The sequence below is a fragment of the Hyla sarda genome, chromosome 5 (assembly GCF_029499605.1).
Source record: "Hyla sarda isolate aHylSar1 chromosome 5, aHylSar1.hap1, whole genome shotgun sequence".
NCBI classification, from domain to species: Eukaryota; Metazoa; Chordata; class Amphibia; order Anura; family Hylidae; genus Hyla; species Hyla sarda.
This window is the reverse complement of record NC_079193.1, coordinates 162,857,212-162,883,310: the sequence shown is the minus strand read 5'-3', so window position 1 is coordinate 162,883,310 and position 26,099 is coordinate 162,857,212. Positions and strand designations below refer to the sequence as shown.

The 26,099-nt window shown below is 40.8% G+C and overlaps 1 protein-coding gene across 12 annotated transcripts in view; it reads right to left on the bottom strand.

Annotated features, from left to right (window-relative positions):
• TRAK1 (trafficking kinesin protein 1) overlaps positions 1 to 26,099 on the bottom strand; it is a 138,259-nt gene that overhangs the window by 49,949 nt on the left and 62,211 nt on the right. For all 12 annotated transcript variants that reach the window (XM_056520611.1, XM_056520613.1, XM_056520614.1 and 9 more), the window contains 2 exons: positions 6,921 to 6,997; positions 1,563 to 1,679 (listed from right to left, as the gene is read on the bottom strand). In XM_056520611.1, coding sequence (XP_056376586.1) covers positions 1,563 to 1,679; positions 6,921 to 6,971 — 168 coding nt within the window. In that variant the 5' untranslated portion in view covers positions 6,972 to 6,997. The remainder of the gene's footprint in view (positions 1 to 1,562; positions 1,680 to 6,920; positions 6,998 to 26,099) is intronic.

Below are 26,099 nucleotides of genomic sequence, written 5' to 3'. Positions count from 1 at the left end.
TCCGAAAGTCAGGGCAGCGCACAACCCCTTTAAATGGAGTCCAATGATTCCTTTATTTTTATAGCGCCCACATATTCCACAGAGTTGTCCCTCTGTCCTCACTGAACTAAATTTACCTATCAATATGTTTATTAAGTGTGGGAGGAAACAGGAGGACCTGGGAGAAAAAACAAAAAAAGGGAAAACATACAATCTCCTTTGCAGATGTGGTCTTTGGTTAGATTTGAACCTAGGAGTCCAGAACTGCAAGGCCACAGTGATAATCTACAGGCATCATTATAAAGCACATTGATACAGAGATCTGAGGGGAAAGTGCCAGGATAACTTGTCATTTATTTATGTGAAGTAGTCATGTGGACAGTCGTACTTCGTGATTGACAGCTGTGTATAGCTGGGTAAGTGTGCATATAAAGTCAGCGGTCTGGATCTATATGCACACTTACACATGACTTCTTAGGACACAATGAGCAGAGAATCACATGAATAGTTGACAAGGTATCCTGGAACTTTTCTCACAAAACTATATATCAATCTACTCTGCTCCTGAAGGCACTATAACATGATGAAACAACAAACAAAGAAATTCCAGCTCACCACCCCTTGGCCATGCTCGGATCCTGTGCCTGGCAAGACACTCCAATGCAAAACAAACAGACGATGATCCAGGCTTGCAAAACGCATGCGCTCGAAACGCGTCTGAAATGGTTGGCTTTATCTGTGCCCAGTGATTTTCAATAAAGCTGTCTACGTTTTGCAAGTGCTGGATCATCGTCTGTTTGTTTTATTATAACATGATGACTGCAGATTAAACTGCATTTTAATGTGACAGATTTCCTTTAAGGGTACGTGCACACTTACGTAGATTTGATGTGCAGGATTTTCTGCTGCAGATTTCAATATAAACTAAATGACTGAGCACAGCTAATTGGCAGTTACAAATCCTGCGCATCAAATCTGCACAGGATCCTGTACGTGTGAAAGAACCCTAAAGAGGTTATCCAGTCTTTTAAAATTTATGACCAGCTGTCAGGATAATCCGCCAATATAAGATTGGCAGGGATATGACTTCCAGTACCACTGCCAATTGGATGTTTGAAGAGGCCATAGCGCTCATATGAACACTGCAGCCACTTCAGGGTTTACTGCAATCACTATATTATTAGTAGGAACTACAGCGTTGTCGGAACTGCAAGGAACTACAGCATTGTCCCATTTTCAGACAGAAACCAGAAAGACCCCATTTAAAGTAAATGGGAGTTGTTTGTGTCCTTTGTGCAACAGAGTTCTGGAACTGAGCTCCAACGCAAGTGTGAACTTAGCCTTAGGTATTATAAAAAAAAATAATAAAAAAAAAAGTTTATTAGAAAGTGTCATAACATTTTGTTGCATATTAACCGGGTGCCCTTCACTCAGGTAATGTGAACTTAAATTTCACCGCATAGGTGACGTAACCAGCAGTTGGATATGTGTAGAAATACAGAAATACGACAACTATATGAAATCAAGGTATGGTTGTTATAAAAGCCAATAAAATAACTTTAATAACTTTACACAGATTTTACCTCTTCTCGGATGTGCTCTACTTGCTCTTCTAAGTACTCATTCCTTTCTGTAAGTGTTTTATTCTTCTTTAACAATGACTGGCCAATACGTGCAGCTAATTCCAGATCGCGTTCTTTCTGCAAAAGGTGGAGAGAAATTTTAATATACCGTAACCAGGATCTCAACATATTCAACAGTTTTTAATAACATAATAGCATCCAGAATAGATATGTCTGTAAAGATTGTGATCTAAGATAAGAGATTTACTTTAGGTAATAAATGTATCAACACAAATATAAACAATCTATAAAAACGTGGTTGAGAAGATCCCAGGGATCAGTAAACTTGCTGGCATGTGGTATAGTTCATTACCCTTGTCAAAACCATAACAGGATAATGCATGCTTGCTTTATAGCAAAATGTCACACACTTCCTATACACCTACTTTTACAAGCAACATGTGCGCACACCACTTTAAGGTCATGCGTGCATAAACAAGCAGCAGGCATGATTACATTGCTGAAGGCATGACATATTTAAAGGCTATAGATACTTCTGAAAAGGGTTGTTTTTGTTTTGCGTGGAGCAGTAACTCTTTATAAATAAGTATGCCTAATTTTGCCTGTACAGTTTGCCATATGAGATCTATTTTCTCTCTATATATGTACACAGCCTAAAGCCTTTTCTTTCCCAAGAAGCTAAATGGTAGGGAATTTCTAATGAAGCCTACAAAAGAAGTTGCTTCATTTTTCATTTAGAAAACAAATAAACAATAAAAAAAAAACTGTGTCCATAGTTTTAGTGTAGAAGCAGATACAAAATAAAAAACAAAAAAACATGACACAGTTACAGACTGGTGTTCATGACCTCTGACACCATGGCATCTATTTGCATTATGTTAGAATACATGCTGTACACTAAGGCTCTGTGGACTTTGTTGCTATTCGTTTGATACAAAATCAAAAATAACCTGGCTCTTATCAATCTCCTCTATGTCAAAGGTATTGTTGTGTGCCAGTACACATTCTACTATATATTTCAATAAGCAACCTTTCCATAGTTAAAGAAACATTAGCATAGGAGAACATGAACAACACAAAAGCACCATTTCAGAACTATCAAAGAGGAAAGTCATCAGTTCGGTGGAAATATTGGAAAGGGTGGCTTTTATTACAATGTGACTCCGTAAAAGCCTACAGTCTCTGAATAGTTCTAACAGTAAGGCTATGGCTTTACAACATTATTGGTTACATGATAGAATTAAGCAATTATGGTCCTTGCCAAAACAAGGCATCATAACAGTCTACATGTAGTAAATTGAAAATATCTACAAAGTATCTAAAAAGGTTGTCCTAAACAAAGGGCAAGCAACATTGACTATGCAGCACTTTGCACTCAACAGAAGTACTAACACTGGTATTTACATAAGGGACAGTTGTCCAGAACTTCATGGGTTGTCAGAGATGAGAGGAAGGTCTTTATTTCACAGCATGGATCCTCTGGAAGTGGCAGACAGGCTTGCAGATTGCAGGTATACAGCTAAGGCTCTCTCTTACACATAGTACAAGGTAAGCCCCACTCCCACTTCCTGTGTGCCATCCCGATCTCTCTCTTATTAGGGAACAACTGTGCCTAACAACAGGTAGTAATAACCTAATGGCAAAGGTTTCATTTTTGGTAAATGAAGTTATTTACAAATAGAATAGGAATCACCTGGGCTATAAAATGGAGGGAATGTTTTTGAAACAACAGCGTTGATTTAAAGATTGAGCACAGATGGGTCTTCCAGATAGACAATGACTCCAAGCATACATCCAAAGGAGAAAAATGGCTTAAGAACAAAAAATTAAGGGTAATGGAATGTCTATCACAAATGCCTGACCTCAATCTAATAGTAAATGTATTTTTTAATAGTTCGTGTTCCTGTGTTGGAGATAATGCATACATCATACTTTAGAACTATAGGAAATGCTGATGTATACTTTTAGCCCTTTGGTGTGATTCTGTGCCCATACTGGTCTTTGTGGAATACTGTGACTAAACTCATGTTACAGGTTTATAGGTATACGAGTACTTGTTTTAATGTCTTTTATGCCCTTATTAAAGGAAAACTGTCAGCCTGTTCACCCACACTAAACCCAATACACTGGGTTATAGTGTGGATGAACAGGAGTCCATTGAGGGGCACTTACTTAAATATGTCCAGTAGGTCCTGAGATATGTCCCCAAAAAGATCCTCTAGTAAATTCAGTGAATTGCATACAGGGGGCGGGGCTTTGTGGCTCAATTTACATATTCATTGTCTGTGACTCCACTTTACTAGAATATAAGGGACCGGGCTCCGCCCCACAAAAATTTACATGTTTATTGTCTGTGACTCAACTTCACTAAGATGTAGAGTCACAGATAAAGGATATGTAAATTGAGCCACGAAGCCCAGCCCCCTGTGCGTGATTCCCTGAATTTAGCAGAGGATCTTCTGGGGGACATATCTCTGGACCTACTGGACATATTTAAGTAAGTGACCCCTCGTTGGACTCCTGTTTACCCACACTGTAACCCGGTGTACTGTGTTTAGTGTGGGTGAACAAGCTGACCGTTGTCCTTTAAGGGTATGACTACCCGAAACGTGTAGGAGCTTACGCTCTGCTTTATCCATGTTTTGTTACTGGATTCTATCTGAAATGCAGATGACGGACTTATTTCTGTACAGTAGTAAATGTATGGCAGAACTGAAGCAGCATGTGTGAGCAAGGAGGCTTGCAAATCTGTCTCGCTTACACCAGTTCTGTCAGGATGAATGGGCCAAAATTCCAGAAACTTGGTGAACCTTGAGAAAGGCTACCCAAAACATTTGACCCAAGTTAGACAATTTAAAGACAATGCTACCAAATATGAAAGAAACAGAACGTCAAATAAATCATTGTGTACTAGTATTTTTCAGATATTTCCCATTTGAAAAAATATCGTAATCGTTAAGTTAAATTGTACATGTGACTTTAATAGAATAACTAGAACAAAGGGCTGTATTATACAGGGTGGGCCATTTATATGGATACACCTTAATAAAATCGGAATGGTTGGTGATATTAACTTCCTGTTTGTGGCACATTAGTATATGTGCGTAGGGAAAATTTTCAAGATAGGTGGTGACCATTTTGAAGTTGGCCATTTTGAATCCAATTTTAGTTTTTTCAATAGGAAGTGGGTCATGTGACATCATTGTTTTTCTTGTGAAATTCCCAATAAATTTGAAGTGCTTGGTTTTAACGTAACTTTATTCTTTCATGAGTTATTTACAAGTTTCTAACCACTTATAAAATGTGTTCATTGTGTGTATGCAATGTGGCAATCGATGGGACCCAGTCCCTTTTCCAGCGCCTTTTCAAAATGGGAGACAAATCTGCCCAAGTTAACTCTGGAACAATGGGAAAAGGTGGAGAAAACATACTATCCTACTGTGGACATCTCATGATACAGTCTCAGTTTCTCCTTATAATATACCCCTGTAAAGCTTAAGTGCATGGGTTTTTCCTCTTCTAACCATTGTTTTAGGTGTTATGTGGCGGAGGGGGATCTTCCTACATGCTATCTGGTGTTGTTCTTGTGTGGCCCCATTCTAGAGGTAATGCAGTTTCTTAAGAAGCATCTGGAACTTCCATTCTTCTTACCCCTGAGGTCTGTCTACTTGGCCTTATTAACGACATTGAGTCAGGAGCCCATAGGTGGAAGGATACAGTGGCCACCCCCCAGTATCAAAAAGGATTGGCTTGGTCAATAAGTATGTGCCACTGTTCCAGGCTCTCATTATTATCCGGAAACGTCCCAAAAACTTTGACAAAATGTCGTTACCATGGTTGCTTCTGGATGCCTCTTTAGATATGGCTATTTCTGCTGTCTTAAATACTTGATCAGGAATTTCTTTCTTTATTGGTGGGTCAGGGGGTGAACAAGACTCGCTGTTTTGTCAGTGCGATTGTGTGCTGTTGGGCTTGTTGGTTGAGGTTGTAGTTTGCTGGCTGCCTATCTGCTCCTGAACCTTTCTAAGTATGCGCTCTCTTCTGCTGGACCCTGCAGGGACTTCTTAATGGCTATCTTTAATCATATCAAAGGTTGTTTATTTAGTTGGAGGTGCAGTGTTACTCATTTGTGGGCTGGTTTGGTGGCTGTTGCTGTGCTTAGTTTTTCTTTTTGTTTTCTTGTATTGTATATTTACTTATTTTTTTTAAATGCGAATTGTAATATAACACCTTTTAAAAAAAGATAAGGGTGTGCATGCAAATAAAACATTAGGAATATATATTCTAAAAATACTTCCAGTGAAAACATCCCATATAGTACATTTATAACAAATCTAGATTTAGGAAGGCTTAGGTTAAATAACTGTAAAACAGCATCTGGTAGAAAAAAAAATAACAACCGGCACACAACAGGTCGCTAGTGTTCAAAGAAACAAACATGAAAATGTTTAATATGCAGTTTGACTTGCAGATGCAGAACTACATGAAAAACTATGCAAATCCTTGGCTGAGCCACAATCCATGTGTAGGTTGTGTTTGCAGTACGTCCTAATAGCAGGGCACTGTCTCTGACTCCTCACTTATAAACATCTGAAGGTGCATCACACACCTGATAATGTTATTCATTATTACATCTACTGGACAAGCCACATGACTTAACCATACGGATTTACTATGAACCCAATAAGAGAAGATTTCTGGTAACAAATACATTGCTAAACTCTAGAGAGTTGAGAAAGATCATGTTATAAACTTCAAAAAACATACCATGGACACAGCCAAGCTTTTTTAGCCAACAGCTCTTGCACACTTGGCTCAGCCGAGCATGTGGGTGTTTTCAAAAGGAAGAGGGGAGTAAGTCACTGTCCAGTGCAATTGTATGGAGTTTGAGAACCCATACAATTTAGTTGAACTAATCATGCAGAATTTATCAAGACCGGCAGCTGACATGCCAGTTTAATCTCCCGCCAGTGCTGGAGTTCACTGTATTTTGGAAGGATGGCAAGGTATATCTTGCAGCCAGAGACGACAACAGAGGCCACAGGAGCCATGCATATCAGGCAGCATGGTTTGCTGGGAACATGTCTAGGAAGTGTGGTGTCTTGGAGCCTTTTTATATACATATACTTCCCTGGAGAACCCCTTAAAGGCGATAGTTGGAGATTTATCAAAACCTGTCCAGAGAAAAAGTTGCTGAGTTGCCCTTAGCAACCAATCAGATTGTTTCTTTCATTTTTGAAAAGGCCTCTGAAAAATTAAAGCAGCGATCTGATTGGTTGCTATGGGCAACTTAGCAACATTTCCTCTAGACAGGTTTTGATAAATCTCCCCCATAGAGTGCACATTTTTAACACTTACCTCTTCTAGAAGACGTGTAACAGCATCTATATCATTGTATGTTTTAGTCATCTGGCCCACTCGTTCAGCACATAAAACTGAAAACAGAAGTAAAGAATATCAGTACAATGCATGGTACAGTACAGCAAAGATTATACTAGTGCTTTTATATGTAAATGTTTAGCATAACAAATTATAAGGTTTTCATGTTGTGTCAATATCACTAACCACAAAACTGAAAACAACAACATTGGAATTGCAACTACAACCCACATCTAAGCCAGTTCCAAAAATTCTGAAATAGACAATAGGATCCGATTCAGTTCCCAAAAATAGCACCAAATAAATTCATGGGCTGTCTCTGGTACTACAGTATTGCCTTGTTCACTTGAACAAGTATGAGCCGCAATACCAAAGACAACCTATGAACAGCTGTGGCACTGTTGTGACAATATTACACCCCCCCCCCCCTTGTACAGGCTTTTGCCAATGTTGTAATTTTACAGCAAATTAAAGGTAAGACTGGGTTCACACCTGTGTTAAATGTTCCATTGGGAGCCAGTGTCCCAGGTTCCATAAAAATACATAAGTAATTGGTGGACACCATGTTGGAAAACTGATGGACCCCATTATGAGTCTGTTAGGCACTGTTCGAAGGGTCATTCAGATATTAAAACTTAATCCTTATGTGTCTATGGTGGGCAGTCTGATCACAGGGACCTCCCATGATCTCCAGAAAGAGGCCAGTCTCATTCCTCTGAGCGCTCCGGTCCCCACTAATTTTTTTACACTACATTATAGAATCTGGAACCCTACATTTATTTCACTTTGTATCTTGGGTTGAATTTCACTTAAACACATAGGAGATTTATCAAGCTCTGTAGAAGATTTTTTTTTTTTTTGCGTAAGAAAGACTAAGATTTTCGCTTATTCTAAAGCACATTTCTGAAATCTGCTCACGTAGTAATTTATTATTATTATTTTTTTTAACTTTGCAGTGGCCATGTATTTTTCAAATGCGATAGTCGCTATTTATGAATAAAAAAAAGTTGCATCTCCTTTTAAAAGTTGCATATGTATTCCAGGTCCAACCTGGCGTACAGAAAGTGCATACGTCTGCAGAAAAGGACATTAACACCCACTTTAACAACTGTTCTTGTTCTGCATCATGAAACAAAGCTACTACATTAATGTTAATTATAGAAAAAAATTATATAACTAAACTATACATTTTAAGGTTGAAAATACACACTGTACACCTTGTCAATTTTAGGACACGTACATGCTGGTGTACCCACTACATATTTAAATTAATGTTGTGTTAAAATAGAATAAGGCACAAAATAATTGTGTAAGAATTTTTGTAAATAACCCATATGTGGCACTAAAATGTTTCCTTAAAAAAAGGAGAAAAAAAAACAACAAAAAACATCCATTGTAATACAGCTTCATGCATATTTTGGGGTGGGTAACGCACTTAACCTTTTTTTTTTGTGGCTTCACTATTGTTTGTGTGCCTGTTGGTGCTGTGCTGTCTTCCTTCCTGATGTAAACTCAGCCACAGCGCAGGGGCGCAAGACTCCGCCCACCAACGTCACACAATGCGGGCTTAAAATTAAACAAAAAAGCCTCCAGAGTACAGATATTCATGGTGCGCCATAGTATTTTTTTAAATATTTTTTCATTTTCTGAGGGGGGTGGATGCGTTGTTGTGGGATAGTTGGAGTGCAGCTATTTAGTTCCAGGCAGGCCAGTCAGGGTGTCACCCGATGCGGTATGCCCCCCCCCCCCCCCCCCCCCCCGACCCGTCACTCTCTAGCAACGCTACTGGTAGATAAAGAACTTCGGCTATTAACATAGAGGAAAACATTTTTTTCTTTAAAAAATGCTTTTGTAACTGGGTTTCCGGGTTTTGCTTACATGTGATTTATCTATCAAGGTTGTGCGACTATTTGATAAATAGGTCGCATGTAAGCAAAAGTAAGTTAGTAAAACATTGTCATATAAAAGCCATATGTTTAAAAAGAATGATAAATCTCCAACATAGTGTATCAACGTGTGATACATGGGACAATATTACAGCGATACATCCATCAAAACTAACAGAAGCTCGCAGAACATTGACATGCCTGGTGAGTAGGCACATGTGGTCTTTGGCTCATTTCGCTACATCCGCTTACACTCTCTAAGAGCTTTTATATGCAAAGAGCTGAAATTGGACAGATGGCTTGGCATGGGCTCTAAACACAAGCAGAAGACTGCATATACCGAGCCTACTGCCTACAAACAATACATACTGTACCTCAATATGTTTACACTTGTGAAATGAGGATTTACCCAATTTACAACCTTCCCCCGTGTTTTACACTGCAGCTCTGCTTGTTCTGTCAGACTACTGCAATTTCTACCTATATTTGCCTGAGAAACCTGACGATGTGATTTCAACAACTCATTTTTATGTCAGGCTTCCGTTTCTATGTATTTATTGAAACATGAGTTGGGTTGAAAACATTTCACATACATTTCATGAATACTGAGCGAAAAAAACACTGCTGCTATGTAGAAAGAACATATACTGTAGTTCAGCCAGCATCAATGCGGAATGCTCTTCCCAATGGAGCCGTTTTCTTTACACCCACACATATAATGAGAAATAAGAAATGAGCTTAATAACAAAACAATAGCTATCCAGTGACAGGTCTTCTAGCTGCTCTCCAATACCCAAGATGGAGGATCACAGAACACATAAGTCCTGGAGGTATTCTAGATCACTCCTGGATGGAATATGCAATTATACATACTACATACTGATTGGTAGATACATACAGAGAACACTCGGGGGGGGGGGGGGGGGGGGGATTTATCAGAACCTGTCAGGAGGACAGTTGCCCATATAAACCAATCAGATTGTTTCTTTCATTTTCCAGAGGCTTTTTCAAAAAGGATAGTAGTGATCTGATTGGTTGCTGTGGGCAATTCAGCAACTTTTCCTCTGGACAGGTTTTGATAAATCTACACTAGAGATGAGCTAAGTTCGATTCATCACAAACTTCTCGGCAGTTGCTAACTTTAGCCTGCATAAACTAGTTCAGCTTTCAGGAGCTCCGGTGGGCTGGAAAAGGTGGATACAGTCCTAGGAGAGTCTCCAGCCACCGGAGCACCTGAAAGCTGCAGGCTAAAGTCAGCAACTGCCGAGCCGAGAAGTTTGTGATGAATCGAATCACTGTAACTTCGCTCATCTCTAATGGCCCCGTTAATACATATACGAATGACTATTAAAGCACTAAGGGGAGATTTAGCAAAACTTGCATAGATGAAAAGTTGCCCAGTTGCCCACAGCAACCAATCAGATTGAACCCTGGGAAAGCCTTGTATTCAGGGTCGAATTGGTTGCAGCACCTTGTATTAGTTATCTCCTACTTACACTTTTTACTCCACCAAAATCTGTCAGTCATATGTTAGCCACTTAGCGGTCAGTCTATTTCAGGCCTCAAAGACTATGCAGTTTTTTTATTTTTTATTTTAAAGGTTACATTCCAACAGTCATAAATGTCTATCTACATACCCATCAAAAACAAGCCCTGGAATGGCTAGGTTCTATTTCTTAATGGCACAGTTTTACACTTGTTAAAGGGAAACTGACCTGACCTGTTAAGCTGCACTAAACACAGTACACTAGGTTATAGTGTGGGTGAACAGGAGTAAAATAAGGTATTCCTTATTGGTCCCACCGTTTTTAAGATATGGCCGCTGTTGCTAGAATGTTAATGAGGCTCAGTGCACAATAGAGGAGAGAGCTGGCTTGCCCAGCTACAGAGCCCTGTGTTGCGTTGGACTGTTTTGTAATCCCCTCCCGCTTGATTTCTGACCACTACCGACCGCTCCCACAGCATGTGTATCCAACACCGCCCGCTCCCGCAAACATTTTGTCAACGCTTTCAGAAATAGTACCCCTGTGCCCTTTCACTATCCCCGTACCATAAAATTATCTCCTGCACCATTTCATTACCCCCTTGTGCCATTTCAGAGGTTTGTGGGACAACGCAGGATTTTGCGGGATCCGCTGTATGTTCTGTGATGGGACGCAACAACCTCATTACCACCTGCAATTTTTTTTATTAGGTCCCGCTGAACCCAATCCCGATGCAGGGCTCTACCAAGCTTCACTGCCTCCATCCTGTATGTTGGTAAAATTATATTTTGATATCTATGTTCCCTGTATTCTTATATATCTATATATTGTCTAACTAAAGATGGCATTGGCTGGTTTTTATTCCTAGCTTCAATTAACTTTCATCTTAGTTCTGACCAGCGCCCAGTGATGCTTGAAACTATGCAAACTGACCTTGGGTAGTAAAATACCTACTTTTATTAGTTTTAAGTTTCTATTTTCTCACTGCGTAGTTATAAATCACAATATGGCGCTTGCTTCTTGTGTCACGCCCTATTAAAATCAAGCCAGCTAGTGGCCTTGAAGGTACTGCAGCCTGAATGTACTGGGCTGCTGAGCAGACAAAGTTCTTGACCAATGAGCTGACAACATTACCCACTTATCAGTTATGATGTAACTTCTTACTTTCTTTGATAAAAGCTGTTGAATGCCTTAGCTCGGAGGATTCTTTACTTGACTTTCCCTATGTAAGGATCGCCCATACGTCGATGTATGTAATAAACCTAATACCTTGACGATAGCGGGAGTTGACTAAGCTCTGAAGAAGAGTTTTCCTGACACTGTTTACTGCGATATGCCCACCCATCTTCTGCATATTCTTAATTCTTCATTCTCACGTCACTAGGACGTGACCGATTTAAATAAATAATACCTCCTTTCACATCTGTTCACCCGCACTATAACTGTGTATTGGGTTTAGTGCGGGTGAACAGCCTGTCCGTTTCCCTTTAACTTATATATTGTTTTCTGTTGGTCATGGTGTGGGTAGGAACTGAATGAAATCCCTGCTAATTCTGAGCTTATAAGTCTGCTGGGCGGTCTTACTAAAAGATTGACAGCCTTCCCTGCATGCATACAGAGATAGCTGTGAGTCACTGATCACAACCGCCCACTGGACTCCTAAGGGCGGAATAAGCCCAGAAATGTAAAATGAATTAATAACAATGAATCTTCTCCTACAAACTATATCTCAATCTGGTATACTCCTTCTGCTCTATACCATGCTGCTGGAAGATCTGACTACTTGCTCAATGTGACAAGCTAATTTTAAAGTTCCTTTAAGGTACAGTAATAGCCAATATATAATAATATATGACGAAAAGGCAAAAACATCCCTACTGAGGCCAGTTTTCTGTTTTGTGGCTTGTTCATTGCCATAACACTGACTAACCTGCAGACTCCAACAATACCCAGCAGTTCTGTATTTATTTCTCTATTAAGCATAAGAGCATTGATAAGTAAAAGGTGAATGTGCAGCACGGCCTATTTGTGTTTAGGATGATTAATAGCTAGAAAGAAACATAAGATAAAGACCTATAAATAGCAAAAAGGAACTACCCTAGACACCATTCTAATAAATAAAATGTTTGCTTTATGCCCACACGTACAGTCTGGATTGTGGTTTGGCAATTTATGATAGCACCATATGTAGCATCGTAGAGAATAGGATTTACTTACACCCTAAATCACACAATGCAGCCAGAACACATACGATTTATAGAGCATGAAGTGTTTCTTTTTTTTATCCTTTTTTTTGCCACAACATGCTCTTAACCATCTTACTTTTGTAACAGCACAAAAAAAAATAACACATTATCCCATTATGAGGGTACTTTACATAGGAACACTACATATCCTATTAACAAGCTACAGTGGGGATCAAATTTTGGGCACCCCATGTAAAAATTTTATTAATGTGCATAAAGAAGCCAAGGAAAGATGGAAAAAATCTCCAAAAGGCATCAAATTACAGATTAGACATTCTTATAATATGTCAACAAAAGTTAGATTTTATTTCCATCATTTACACTTTCAAAATAACAGAAAACAAAAAAATGGCGGGATTGTGCAGCCAAACGTGGGTTTTGAATTTTTTTTCTCATAATCCTGCAAGCTGTTCTGTCTGATATTTTCCTTGGTCTTCCAGATCTTGCTTTAACTTCCACTGTTCCTGATGACTGCCATTTCTTAATTACATTCCGAACAGGGGATACTGACATCTGAAAACGTTTTGCTGTCACGAGGGGGTGAGCGTGACGTCACGAGGGGGCGGCCTCAAACACAGAAGCCTGCATACAGAGTTCGGAGTAATAAACTTTTGGATGCTGCGAGTGGAGCTCCGGAAAGCAGGGCAGCGGAGAACCCCTTTAACCCTTCCATTACTTATTAGCAGCTGTATACTACAGAGGAAATTATTTTCAGATTTATTTTCTGTCACAACCACAGTGCTCTCTGCTGACAACTCTGTCTATGTCAGGAACTGTCCAGAGCAGGAGAAAATCCCCATTGCAAAAATGTGCTGCTCTGGACAGTTCCTAAAATGGACAAAGGTGTCAGCAGAGAGCATTGTGGTCGTGACAGAAAAGAAATCCCAAAAGAAAAGAATTTCCTCTTTAGTATACAGCAGCTGATAAGTACTGGAAGGATTAAGAGTTTTTAATAGACAGCATTTACAAATTGGTTTAACTTTCTGGGACTAATTAATCAAAAAACAAAACAAAAAAAAAAAGTTTTCCACTGGAGTACCCCTTTAAGTACCATAAAAGTTGGTATCTACTTGACTGAGTATAGCAAGAACCAAAAAGCAAACTATTAAAAACAATGCAGCCAATAAGGGGTCAAAAGCTAAATGGTCAAACATAGCAAGAATACTATATCCATAAATTCTGAGTAAAATAGAAAAGAAAGATGCATGGTCCTCACAGTAGGCCCACTGACAAAAAAAAGTGTAGCAGAGGTGCTAAAGTATCAGGACATTTGTCACTACATCTACTTAAGAATTGGGATACACACACACGCTCTAATGCGGGACTCAAATAGAAAAGAGACTTCAGTTCCCACACCTAGCTGGATGTGTCCGTTCTCTATTACAAAAAGCATGGAGGATCCAACCCAGAAAGGGGAGCCACTGGAGGCCTAAGAAACAAAGGCAATATACAAACATGAACACATTTAATGTTATTAAAGCAAAATATGGTCATATGAGCCCAGCATGTATAAAGCCTATATTATTTGGCATAGTGAAACTGATCAAGTCTACCAATTCCATATTGGTACTTTCTGGTAACCTGGGGAACAATATTGGGAGCCATGGAGTAAGAAACCGCTTCCTGATCTTCAGTTTAAGGTTAGTAAGACAAAGTAATCATGTGTCGTCTTGGATAACAGAATACCTGAAGACAACTCCACCTGACCTTGTACAGATGGTATAAGAGATCATGCATCAGATGGCAAAGGCCCATGGCTGAGGAGACAGATGAGTACATGGAGTCTTTTTAGGCCATAGAGTACAGCTCAGTTCTCAGATCAGAGAAACAAGTATGGCATAAGTAAAGGAACACATATAAGACCTGAACCCTTTGAAACTAAGTCATGAAACATAAATTGATGGGTGTAAAGAAATGGCCTGTCTAGTGAATTAATCGGAAAGAAGGCACACTAATGAAATGTGTCTCCTTATGAGCTAGTCCCACCAGCGGCCCCCACCTACACTTTCCTACAACAGGTCCTTTTAATCAATGCTGCAACAGATGCAAAGGATGCAGTTAAAAAAAAAAGATTTATGTTTGTTGTGCCATAGCAAGTTCTTGGCTTTTACTCTAGAAAGTGACAACCTATAAATCCTGCCCCAATCTTTCCCATAATGGTCTTGAACCAGCTTTCTGGCAGTCCTTAACAGCAAATCAGTTGAATCAAAGCCAGAAGTGGATCCAGCGTGAAGGAAAAGTAAAGGCCCTTCCTTGAAATTCCTCATTTCTTGTGACCCCACTTATGGGTTTGGCTCAAAAATCTAAAGGGAAAAAGTCAAAAAATGCCAACCACATGACTGCAACGACTATAGTTCATATAGAGCAGCAGCAAGAATACCAGCTTTAGGGTGTGTTCACACTCTAGTAATGGGTTTCCCCCTGCAGGAAACCCACTGCGAGTTACGCTACCATTCATTTGAATGGGTCTGCGGACAGTCCGCAAATCTGACACTATTGCGGACTGTCTGTGGACCCATTTAAATCAATGGTAGCGTAACTCGCAGTGGGATTCCCGCAGCTAGTTATAGTGTGTGAACACACCCTTAGGTGTGTGAACACACCCACTTGGATTGTTTTCTGGCAGTTTTTGAAAAACTGCCACTGCAGTTTTTGAGCCAAAGCCAGAAGTGTATTCAAAATGAATGAGAAATATGAAAGAAGAACTTACACTTCTCCTCCCTTATGGATCCACTTCTGACTTTGGTTCAAAAACTGCAGTGGCAGTATTCCAAAAACTGTCAGAAAGAAAACCAAGTGGAAATTTAGCCTTACAACGACAGCAGAGTGAGGGCAATGAGTTGGGTCCAGTGCATATGTGATGACTGATGCTCACTAGAACACCTCCTTACAGTGACACGATTTATTTTTATTACAAATGTATCCTCTTTATCAGTCTTCCTGTGTCACACATCTATTCTTATGAGAAAAATCCAAACTGGCATTATGAAATAGGAATATGTGCTGCATTAGAATCCTATTTCCAGGTAAGCTGCTTGAAAGCTATATTACAAATTTAATACGGATATTCAGACAGATGTACAAGGATTAACTTAGTATATCGAAAAGAAAATCAGCAATTGACATTTGCTTTGTTAATTTGAGCATTCTTTTTATTCAGCTGCAGAACGAAAATGCTATTATGTCTATGTCCCTACAACAGTGGGTTCAAATACAAAGCCAAAGAGCCGCAGCATTGTGCTCAAACCACAGTTACTATGGCACTTCACAATGTACTCCCGCCACAGCAAACAAGTACAGGACTTCATAATATCTCACATGCTCAGACTATTCAGCATTTCGGAGGATACACCGGGTATGCAAATGTTCTTGGCTTAGAAAATAGTACACACCACAACCAAATGAGAAATAAGCCACAAAGAGGGTAAAACATATTACTGCTCATGAAACAAAGATTACAATAAGTCAATTGCACAACATGTTAAAGGGCATGAGGCTTTATTAAGAATATGTCTTGGCTGAGATTGTGAACAAGGGTGTACAAGGGTACAATTTGACAGGTTTTTGTTTTCTTAAGGTTCTTGACCAAGGGGAGACAGAAAACAGCAGAACTTTCATCCAAAAGTCGGAAAATTGGAGTGTGTCACATATGGCACATTGACTATGCCGATTTCCATAGTGAAAAACCAACCAAAACATTATCTATTTAAGTGAAGGAGATTTAACACCTGCACTTTACACAAATACTAATACTGATTTTGGGACATGGTACATTGAAACATTGAGCTTATGGGAATCAATACAGAAGTAGGAAAGTTAAGCAGCCATTTTTAAATGGGTCTACAAGAAATAATCTGGGATATAACATAATCCTCTACCTTTAGAGTTTTGCACTGAACAAAAGAAAATGGCTGAACATGGGTTTGTACACTGCACAAGATTAAGAATAACTAAGAGATTGATACTTTGGTATTCACTGTACCTGAAAAAAATGGGAAAAAGAAACCAAAACTGTTTTCTTGACAGCACAGTGGCTCAGCAAAGTAAAGAAGCCAGATCAGGCAAATCAGTTCCCATTCACTCCAAGGAAGTTCCACATGGACTGCAAGTACCATAGATCATAACGTCTTACACAACTGTATCACTTGGAGGAGGGGAAGTTGAAGACTAAAAGGGGATGCCTTCTGTGGATAAGCCCTTTAATTTCAGTAAAACCACAGGGAACATCTTACTGAATGAAATCAATGGGCGGTACATGAGACCTCTATAGGTCTTTAACCTATTATATTACTATCCAAAACAAAGGGGATAGCCCATTGGTATAATAGAACCTAGTACATAAATCCCAAAATATATTACACCAGAATTAGATCATTAAAATATATATGTTTATTGAATATTAAAACAAGAACAAATAAAATACATAATACATGAATGTGGCTGAAAGGCATACCAATAAAGGAGAATAAAAAAATGTGAGATGGTCAGTATAGTGAACGTGCTAATACCGTGTTTCTCCGAAAATAAGACCGGGTCTTATATAAATTTTAGTCCCAAAAAACACACTAGGGCTTATTTTCAGGGTAGGTCTTATTTATTTATGGGGGCTGCAGGAGTGTGGAGGATGGGGGGCTGCAGGAGTGTGGAGGGCTGCAGGAGTGTGGAGGATGCCGCACCCCCCCCCCATCTTCCACACTGCTACAGCCCCCCACCCTCCACACTCCTGCAGCCCCCCATCCTCCACACTCCTGCAGCCCCCCATCCTCCCTTTTCCCCCGTCATCCTCCACACTCCTACAGTGCCCCCCACCCCTCTGCCATAATAAACTACGGTACATTACACATTTCATCCCCAGCGGAGACCAGCACTTCCTCACCTTCGTCCGTACCATAGCGTCCGCAACTTGTACTGTACTTGTACTGTAGGGGATCTCCTTCTGTTGCCTGTTGCTTAGCAGCCGGGGGCAGGGCGTGACGTCGGCCATGCATACGCGCGGACGTTTTAAAGCGACAGCGTCCCTGCCCCGGCTCAATAACGGTAACTTGCCGCGACCAGCTAAAGGAGGTGAGGGGAGGTGATTAGGGGTGGGGCGTCTGGTCTGCGGGCATTACTGGTGGCCGCGGTCCAGATCTGGACCGCGGTCCGCCAGTTGATTACCCCTGGCCTAGGTCTTATTTTCGGGGTAGGGCTTATATTGCAGCCCACCCTGATAATCCTGCTAGGGCTTACTTTCGGGGTAGGGTTTATTTTCGGGGAACAGGGTATATGTAGGTGAGCTGTAAGTAGAACGCACTCAATTATGTTCTACTTACAGCTCACCTACATATATAGCTTCCTTCAGAGCCTCTGCTGCCCCTGGGCCAGAGCCTATGCAGTATAGCTGAACGTATAAAGGGTCTGTGTTGTCAACTGCAAGAAGAGGAAGGAGACTGACTCCACTCAGATCCCCCCCAAAAAATGTGTTTTTATTTTAAACACTAGAATCACTGAAAATGACCTCTAATAAAAACCTTCAGGACTTTTGGTATGAAATGGATTCATGGGATCTGCCCATTAGAAATACTGAGCAACCCATGGTATTTATATAAAGTAATAATTACAACATATTTATGCACACACATACATACATGAACAGAGTTAACAGACACTCGATTAAGAAGAATACTTATTTCTTGGTGTTTTACGCTATGTGTTTTTAGTGACATGGCGTTCTTGTTCTACATTTTTAAGTCTTTCTATTAAAGTCTCGCTTCTTTAGCAATTTTTTTCTGAAAGCTGGATACAACCTTGTCTTCATGTTATACTACTTCTTGTTTCTGTAGAAACACTTTCTTTATAATGAGAACTTTGACAAATGAGATTCCGAGGAATAATAATCATTGTTACCATGGAAACAAACCACTGCTGTAAGAAAGGAGCATGTGCAAGGGAGATACACAAGTGAGTAATAAATACCAAGTCACTAAGCCAAAGCTACACTTACGGATGGACTTTTATCAGCAAGACGTGCAGTATGTGACCGCTCCCTGGTATTAAGCCAGACAAAACATTTGACTCTCATAGTCTATTAGACAGTAGATTTTATACCACAATATGTGAGGAGGCACAATATTAAAAATAACAATTATATTAAACAGGTTCTATGGTAATTGCTCTAATGACAAATACAGTTGATCTTTGGGATTTTCCCTTTGGGTGTACACTATACAGCTGCTTATAAACAGAGGCTGTTCCACATAAAATTAACCCCAATTCCAGGCAGTGCAGATCTGCAGAGGAAATTCCTCACTGAATTTACTCAGTGTCCATGGGCACCAAGGTTATGTTCCCATGGTTGATTCTGTGTTTTCCGGCAAGACATTCTGCACATTTGAACATTGTGGCATGGGTTAGGACAGCAGGAAATGCTCCTTTTAATAGACGGCAATGCATTTCTGAATGGAATCCTCAGAAAGAATAGACAGGCATATTCTTTCTGTGGACGACAGAGTCGGGATTTCTGCAGAATCGGGATTTCGCTGTGTGAAATCAATGGGACTCTGATTATTCAGTGTCTTTGCCATATGAAACAGGCGGCACACAGATGATCTGTATGAGAGCATATCCGAGAAGACCTTACAGTCTTGCTGCCATCTGCAACTAGCCTCATTGCCATGCTGTGACTTTAAAGTACTGGGAGTATCACTTAGGGATGTCGTGATGACACAAAGTGATAGCACCAAGTCTATGCCTGCCGATGACTTTTGCCAAGTCATGTCAAGGATTATTTAAAAGGGTGAATAGAGGAGTGGAACAATATCACAGTAAAAAAAGTTTTCTCCCATTAAACTTGGTTGCTCCGCTAACGCCTCTCATCTATCACTTAAGGTGAGCGGCCTCATGTAGTAGCAGTTCCGGCTGATATTTTTGTCTTGCAATTCTGAACCAAATTGTAGAACTGAGATTTACCAGGGCTTGCTGGCCTATGCTTCAGACGGTGTTAGTTTGGAGCAAACTATCTCTTATGCAGGCTTTACGGCTGCCCATGGTATGTTGGTACTTGTAGTACCGGTAAAGGTTGACCTATCTTGTTTAAGGACAGCCATAAACGTTATTTCCACAGTTTAGTCATGTAATGTGAAGGGCATAATACTGCAAGGTCGATAATTTAAAGAAGTTTCCCAAGTTAATAAAAAAAAAAGTGAGGAAAAGTTATAAAGTAATAATAGAAGCATTCCTCGCATCATATATTCCCCATTATTCCAGTGAACCAAGCCTGGCCTGTTTACTTGGCATCAGCACCGACATGTCCGTATACTCACATAACAACTGTAACCACTGGCCTAAGCGATGTACCCCACTAGACTGCTTAGGTCAGTGACTGGCTACACAGGCTTGTGGGTATACAGGCATGTCACCCATATACCCTACACAGTAAACAAAGACCAGAGGGGAGAGCTGGAGTGGCAGGGTGCTGGAGCCATAGGAGATTGGTTCTTTTCTTATGTTATCTCATTTCTTTCCTTTGGTCCAAAGTGACATTCTAATCGGATGATTTATATTATTTGTATGAAATGCAGATTCCCTTCTGACAACAAAAGAAACTGTTCCCTGAAAGCCGGACCTATTAGACAGTAGAGACTATTTTAGAATAGTCTCTAGATAGATGTATTCTCTATAATGAGTCGCAGCTCTTTCAATTCCTGAAATTCTGTGACATATAATGCTGAAAGCAGCAGATTTGGTATCTTTGGGAATACAAGCCCCCCGTGGCAGATGTATTGTGAACTTTACAGTATGCTATATATTGTGATCAACTATTTTTGTTTTTAATGCTCACAGAAGCCTTAGACTATGTTCATATGACAATGTTTCTTGCCTATGTGTAATGAATGCATTCTTGGTGCATGTGCTGAAAGTATCTGTATCGGGTGTGTAACACCGTTAGTCATACTTATTCACTGCATCCATCCTGCGCTAGATTTCTCTCTCTCTACGTTTCTACATTAGGCCCTATAGGCACATACTAATTCTTAAGGAGTAGAAACAGTACAATCTTCAATTTTTCCACATTTATCAAAATGGCTCAGATCAACTGATAAATCTGGCAGATCTGTCAAGTCTGCACTGTTGAATCTGAATCAACTAGTGGTTGATTTACCTTAGACAAAACAGTGCAGGAGAAACTTTACTATACTGTACTTGAACGGCAACACTGGAGTTTTTTGGGCTCTTTGCATAGTAAATACCCTAATAACTAGGGATCGACCGATATCTGGAGGGCCTACTGTAGGTATAGTATATTATACAGACCCCTGTCCATCCCAGAACCCTGACTCACCTTCCCAGTTGCTGCAGGGACCATCCGGGGAGGGTGGTCCGGGCCATCCATCCATCCTTCCTGTAGTGTCCGGTGGCATTCCGGGTGAAAGGGTGAACCGGACCGGGCTGTCCTTCTCCGGGGGTCCTCTTCTCCACTCCGGGCAGGCTCCGGCCTAGTAATGCTGCATAGACGCGTAGCGGCGTCTATGCAGCGTACTAGGCCGGAGCCTGCCCGGAGTGGAGAAGAGGACCCCAGGAGAAGGACAGCCCGGACCGGTTCACCCTCCACCCGGAATGCCACCGGACACTACAGGAAGGATGGATGGCCCGGACCACCCCCATTACGGGTAAGTTTAATTTTTTTTATTGACTCGGAGGGTGGGGGAGGGGCCCGACCAGTATAGCGGTATGGGCAAAAATCCATACCGTGGGAGGAGAGAAAAAAAAAGGTATCCGGTTCATACCGGTATACCGCCCAGCACTACGGTGGGGGGTGCGACGCGGTGCGGTGGGTCGGGGGGCGGTCGCGGTGCGGCAGGTCGGGGGGGAGGGGGGTCGGTCGCGGTGCATTATCGGCTTATCGGCAAGGTAATTGCCGATATCGATAATGCCCAAAATCGTGATTATCGCCCGATAATATCGGCCTTACCGATAATCGGTCGATCCCTACTAATAACTAATGTTTGCCAAAATTCTGGTGAATTTAACCCGAAACTCTGGTGAATTAGCCAAAATGCACTATAAAGTGTCGGCTGATACACGTTCCCATACAGGGATATACCAAAAAAAAAAAAAAAAAATGTAAACAGTGCTATATGGGCAGTGTAAACCTACTGTGCCTATACAAAGGCATTTATAGTTATAGGTCATAAATATTTCCTAATAAACACCTCTAACATACAGGGCACATGACGTATGAACAGTCTCTATTAAAATAATAGTCTAAAAACTTTAGCAAATGTACTTTATGTCTGTGTGACCGGGATGTTTTTTGTGTAGAAAAAAGGTTTACTACTTTTATTGGACACTAAAAAACTAAAATTAAGCGAACCGACAAGGATTGTGAGTATGATGGATTTACTACACTGAAGAACAGAAATGTAACCTCTGAAACGTAAGCTGTAGGTAACAGAACGCTTCTGCTCCTATGAAAGCAATACCTGCTGTGGTGATGGGCAGTGACACCAGAGCAGAGGCTACCATTTTCTCAAGAAGGGCTCGTCTGGAGAAAGTGTCAGGTTTCCTGCAAAGTTCTCAAACCAAAAAAATTCTTTGCTAGATAAGTCATGAGAAGGTCAGCGAGTTCAGGAGACTGCTATATGATGCATAGAGAAGAGTTATCTCATCAGCCTTAGCTTCCCAGCAAGCAATAGTTAACCTGAATTAGTGCCGGCTCTTGTACCTACCGTATTCCCATCCAGCAAAAAGACATAGGAGACAACCTAAACAGTGTTTTAGAAGGTGTTAACAAGTATTCATGCAAATTTAAAGAGAACCTGTCCGGTCACTGGTTCCCCTAACACCAACAATGGTAGGTATGGAGGATGGAATTTTGACACCGTTTTACAATGCTCTAGGCCAGTGGTCTCCAAATTGTGGACCTTTCGATGTTGCAGAACTTGAAACTTCCAGCATGTCTGGATGGACAAAGTTAAGAATGCAAGCTGCAGGTTCATTCACTTGAGATCCCAGCAGGATGTCTTTAAAGAGGCACTGTCTTTGTTAAAAACTTTTCATATATTGCAGGACGCATTATAATCTGATATTTCACAATATACACCTGTTAAAATTTTTTTACATTTTCACCTGAAATTCAAGCTCAAAATAGCCACCACTAGGGGTCGCCTGTCTTTTAGCCAGACAGACTAGTCTAGATTTTACAGCATACTGGATACCGGCTGTAAAGCATACCGGTATCCAGTATAGGAGATTTCTATTGTGTATGCAAAACTACAGATAAAGGATGTGTGGACATGCTGGGAGCTGTAGTTTTAACCCCTTAAGGACCAAGGACGTACAGGTATGTCCTTGGTCCTGCTCCCGTGATATAACGCGGGCTTACACGGTAACCCTGCATCATATCACGGCGGGCCCGGCGTCATAGTGAAGCCGGGACCCGCCGCTAATAGCGTGCGGCGCCGCGCTCAGAGCTGAGCCGCGCGGCTAAAAGCTAAAGTGAAACCATGCCGGTTAACTCAGTGGGCTGTTCGGGATAGCCGCAGCGAAATCGCGGCATCCCGAACAGCTTACAGGACAGCGGGAGGGCCCCTACCTGCCTCCTCGCTGTCCGATCGCTGAATGACTGCTCAGTGCCTGAGATCCAGGCATGAGCAGTCATGCGGCAGAATCATCGATCACTGGTTTCTTATGAGAAAGATGAGTGTGTGCAGTGTTATAGGTCCCTATGGGAGCTATAACACTGCAAAAAAAAAAAAGTGAAAAAAAAAAAAGTGAATGAATATCATTTAACCCCTCCCCTATTAAAAGTTTGAATCACCCCCCTTTTACCATAAAAAAAAAAAAACAGTGTAAATAAAAATAAACATATATGGTATCACCGCGTGCAGAAATGTCCGAATTATAAAAATATATCATTAATTAAACCGATCGGTCAATGGAGTGCGCGCAAAAAAATTCCAAAGTCCAAAATTGTGCATTTTTGGTCACTTTTTAGATCATTTGAAAATGAATAAAAAGCGACCAATAAGTCCTATCAATGCAAAAATAGTACCTTTAAAAACTTCAGATCACGGCGCAAAAAATGAGTCCTCATACCGCCCCATACACGGAAAAATAAAAAAGTTATAGGGGTCAGAAGATGACAATTTTAAACGTATTACTTTTCCTGCATGTAGTTAGGATTTTTTCCAGAAGTACGACAAAATCAAACCTATATAAGTAGAGTATCATTTTAATCATATGGACCTACAGAATAAAGAGAAGGTGTCATTTTTACCGAAAAATGTACTACGTAGAAACGGAAGCCCCCAAAATTTACAAAACGGCGTTTTTTCTTCAATTTTGTCGCACAATGATTTTTTTTTCCATTTCACCGTAGATTTTTGGGCAAAATGACTGACGACATTACAAAGTAGAATTGGTGGCGCAAAAAATAAGCCATCATATGGATTTTTAGGTGCAAAATTGAAAGAGTTATGATTTTTTAAAGGCAAGGAGCAAAAAACGAAAATGCAAAAACGGAAAAAACCCCGATCCTTAAGGGGTTAAAACAGCTGGAGGCAACACTGCTCTAACACAGTTATTTACAAACATTGCAGCTTCAGTTGTTACTAAACTACAACTCCCAGCATGCTGAAATAGTCAAAGCTTTCTCGGACTCCTGAATGACAAAGAAGTTGATCAGACATTCAGGAGTCTGGGAAAGATGAATGACACACATAGTGACAGCTATGCTGATTAGCATCCAGCTTTACTAGGAGAAGATAAAACAGATAGAACATGTATTCATAAAAATGCTGCACTTTTATCTAAAAAATCCTTGCACTTATTTTATAAAGATCTATTCTTATATTTATACATTTTATCCTGTTATGAATTCACCATAATGTCTTCTGATTACTGCAGGCAAGCTCCAAGTATCTTCCTCTGACACATGACACAGCATAAAACCAGAGAGGAAAGGGTTACAGAGTAGAGAGTACTGATTGGCTGACTGCACAGGCTTGCTCCTGTGAGGGAGACAGACTGACACGCCCCCTCCAGCCTGCACAATGAAAAAGTAACTCACCAGCAGATAAATGCTCATATCTCTGGATATATAGGTCCGAGACACATAAAAAGTATATGCACATGATCAGGATTGGGTCCTGAGTAACATATCACTTTTTTTTTTGCACTATGACAGGTACGCTTTAAAGAGAACCTCTCATGATCTTGTTACATTTTAAAATCCTCCCAGTTCACTGCCCCCATCATGATAAACCACCCCCTGCCTTTATTTTTATTATTTTTTAGTTTTCTACCTTGATATTGCTCTGTATATTCTGCTCAGTCTCAGTCAGATTCACAGACTGGGAAAGGGCGTTACCCAGCAGATGTGACATCATCTGAAGCCATTCAGGGGAGAACTTCCTCCCTCACTCTGCTACACACAGCTCAGAAAAGTTCAGTGTGTAAGATGAGCTCCGATTGGCTTTGGCTGCACACACCCACCTCAGCACTGCAGACTGCATTTCCTGATTTTGTACTTCAGCCAGGCCAGCAGGAGTCCAAAGTTTGTGCAAGAGATGGGGGGGAATGTGGTCTGGACAAGTAGGGAGACACCTAGTGGCAGCTTTTGTTAAACACAATACATAGTAAAAACCTGTAAACTAGAAATAAAGACAATCCTGCACTCACCGCCCAGGTGCTGTATGTTCAGCTCCTCTCAAGAAGACGGCATCCGGCTGGCAGGTAACTTGGCGTGGGGCGCTCAGAGGCGACTGTCGGCAATTTCGCGCAAAAAAAGCGCTTCTTCCTACCGGAAGAAGCGCTTTTTTGCGCGAAGTTGCAGGCAGTCGCCTCTGAGCGCCCCACGCCAAGTTACCTGCCAGCCGGATGCAGTCTTCTTGAGAGGAGCTGAACATACAGTACCCGGGCGGTGAGTGCCGGATTGTCTTTATTTCTAGTTTATAGTTTTGACTCTTACACTGATTTGTGTTAAGTCCTAGCACCACCACAGGACTGAATCTTCAAGTCTGAATACCCGCCTATGGTATCCTTTTCAGTGTTGTTGTTTCTGATTATTAGATACACTTGTCCAGGACGATTAGTGGTGCCACTCGGACTTTATTCTTTCCTATTGTTACAATACATAGTAAACTTAATTAGAAAGATTTTTTTATTTACCATAAGGATTGCAATAGCAAAAATTCGTTTTAATGAGAGTGACCATTTAAGATAGAAAAACTGTAGTCTTCAAACTATGGACCTGTAGCTGTTCCAAAACTGCAACTCCCAGCATGTCTGGACAGGCAACTGCTGTCCGGGCATGTTGGGAGTTGTAGTTTTGCAAGAGTTGGAGGTTCACAGTTTGGAGACCAATGCTCTAGGCAATGCTACATAGAGCTGAATACGTCATCTTTTTATGGCCTATGCAAGTCACTGTTATCCAGTCATGGGAAAGTGGGGACAGAGTCGACTCGCTCATGGTACCAGGCACTAGAATATGACACAAACTGCTGTCTGGGCATGCTAGGTATTTTGCAACAGCTGGAGGTCCTCAGTTTGAAGACCACCACA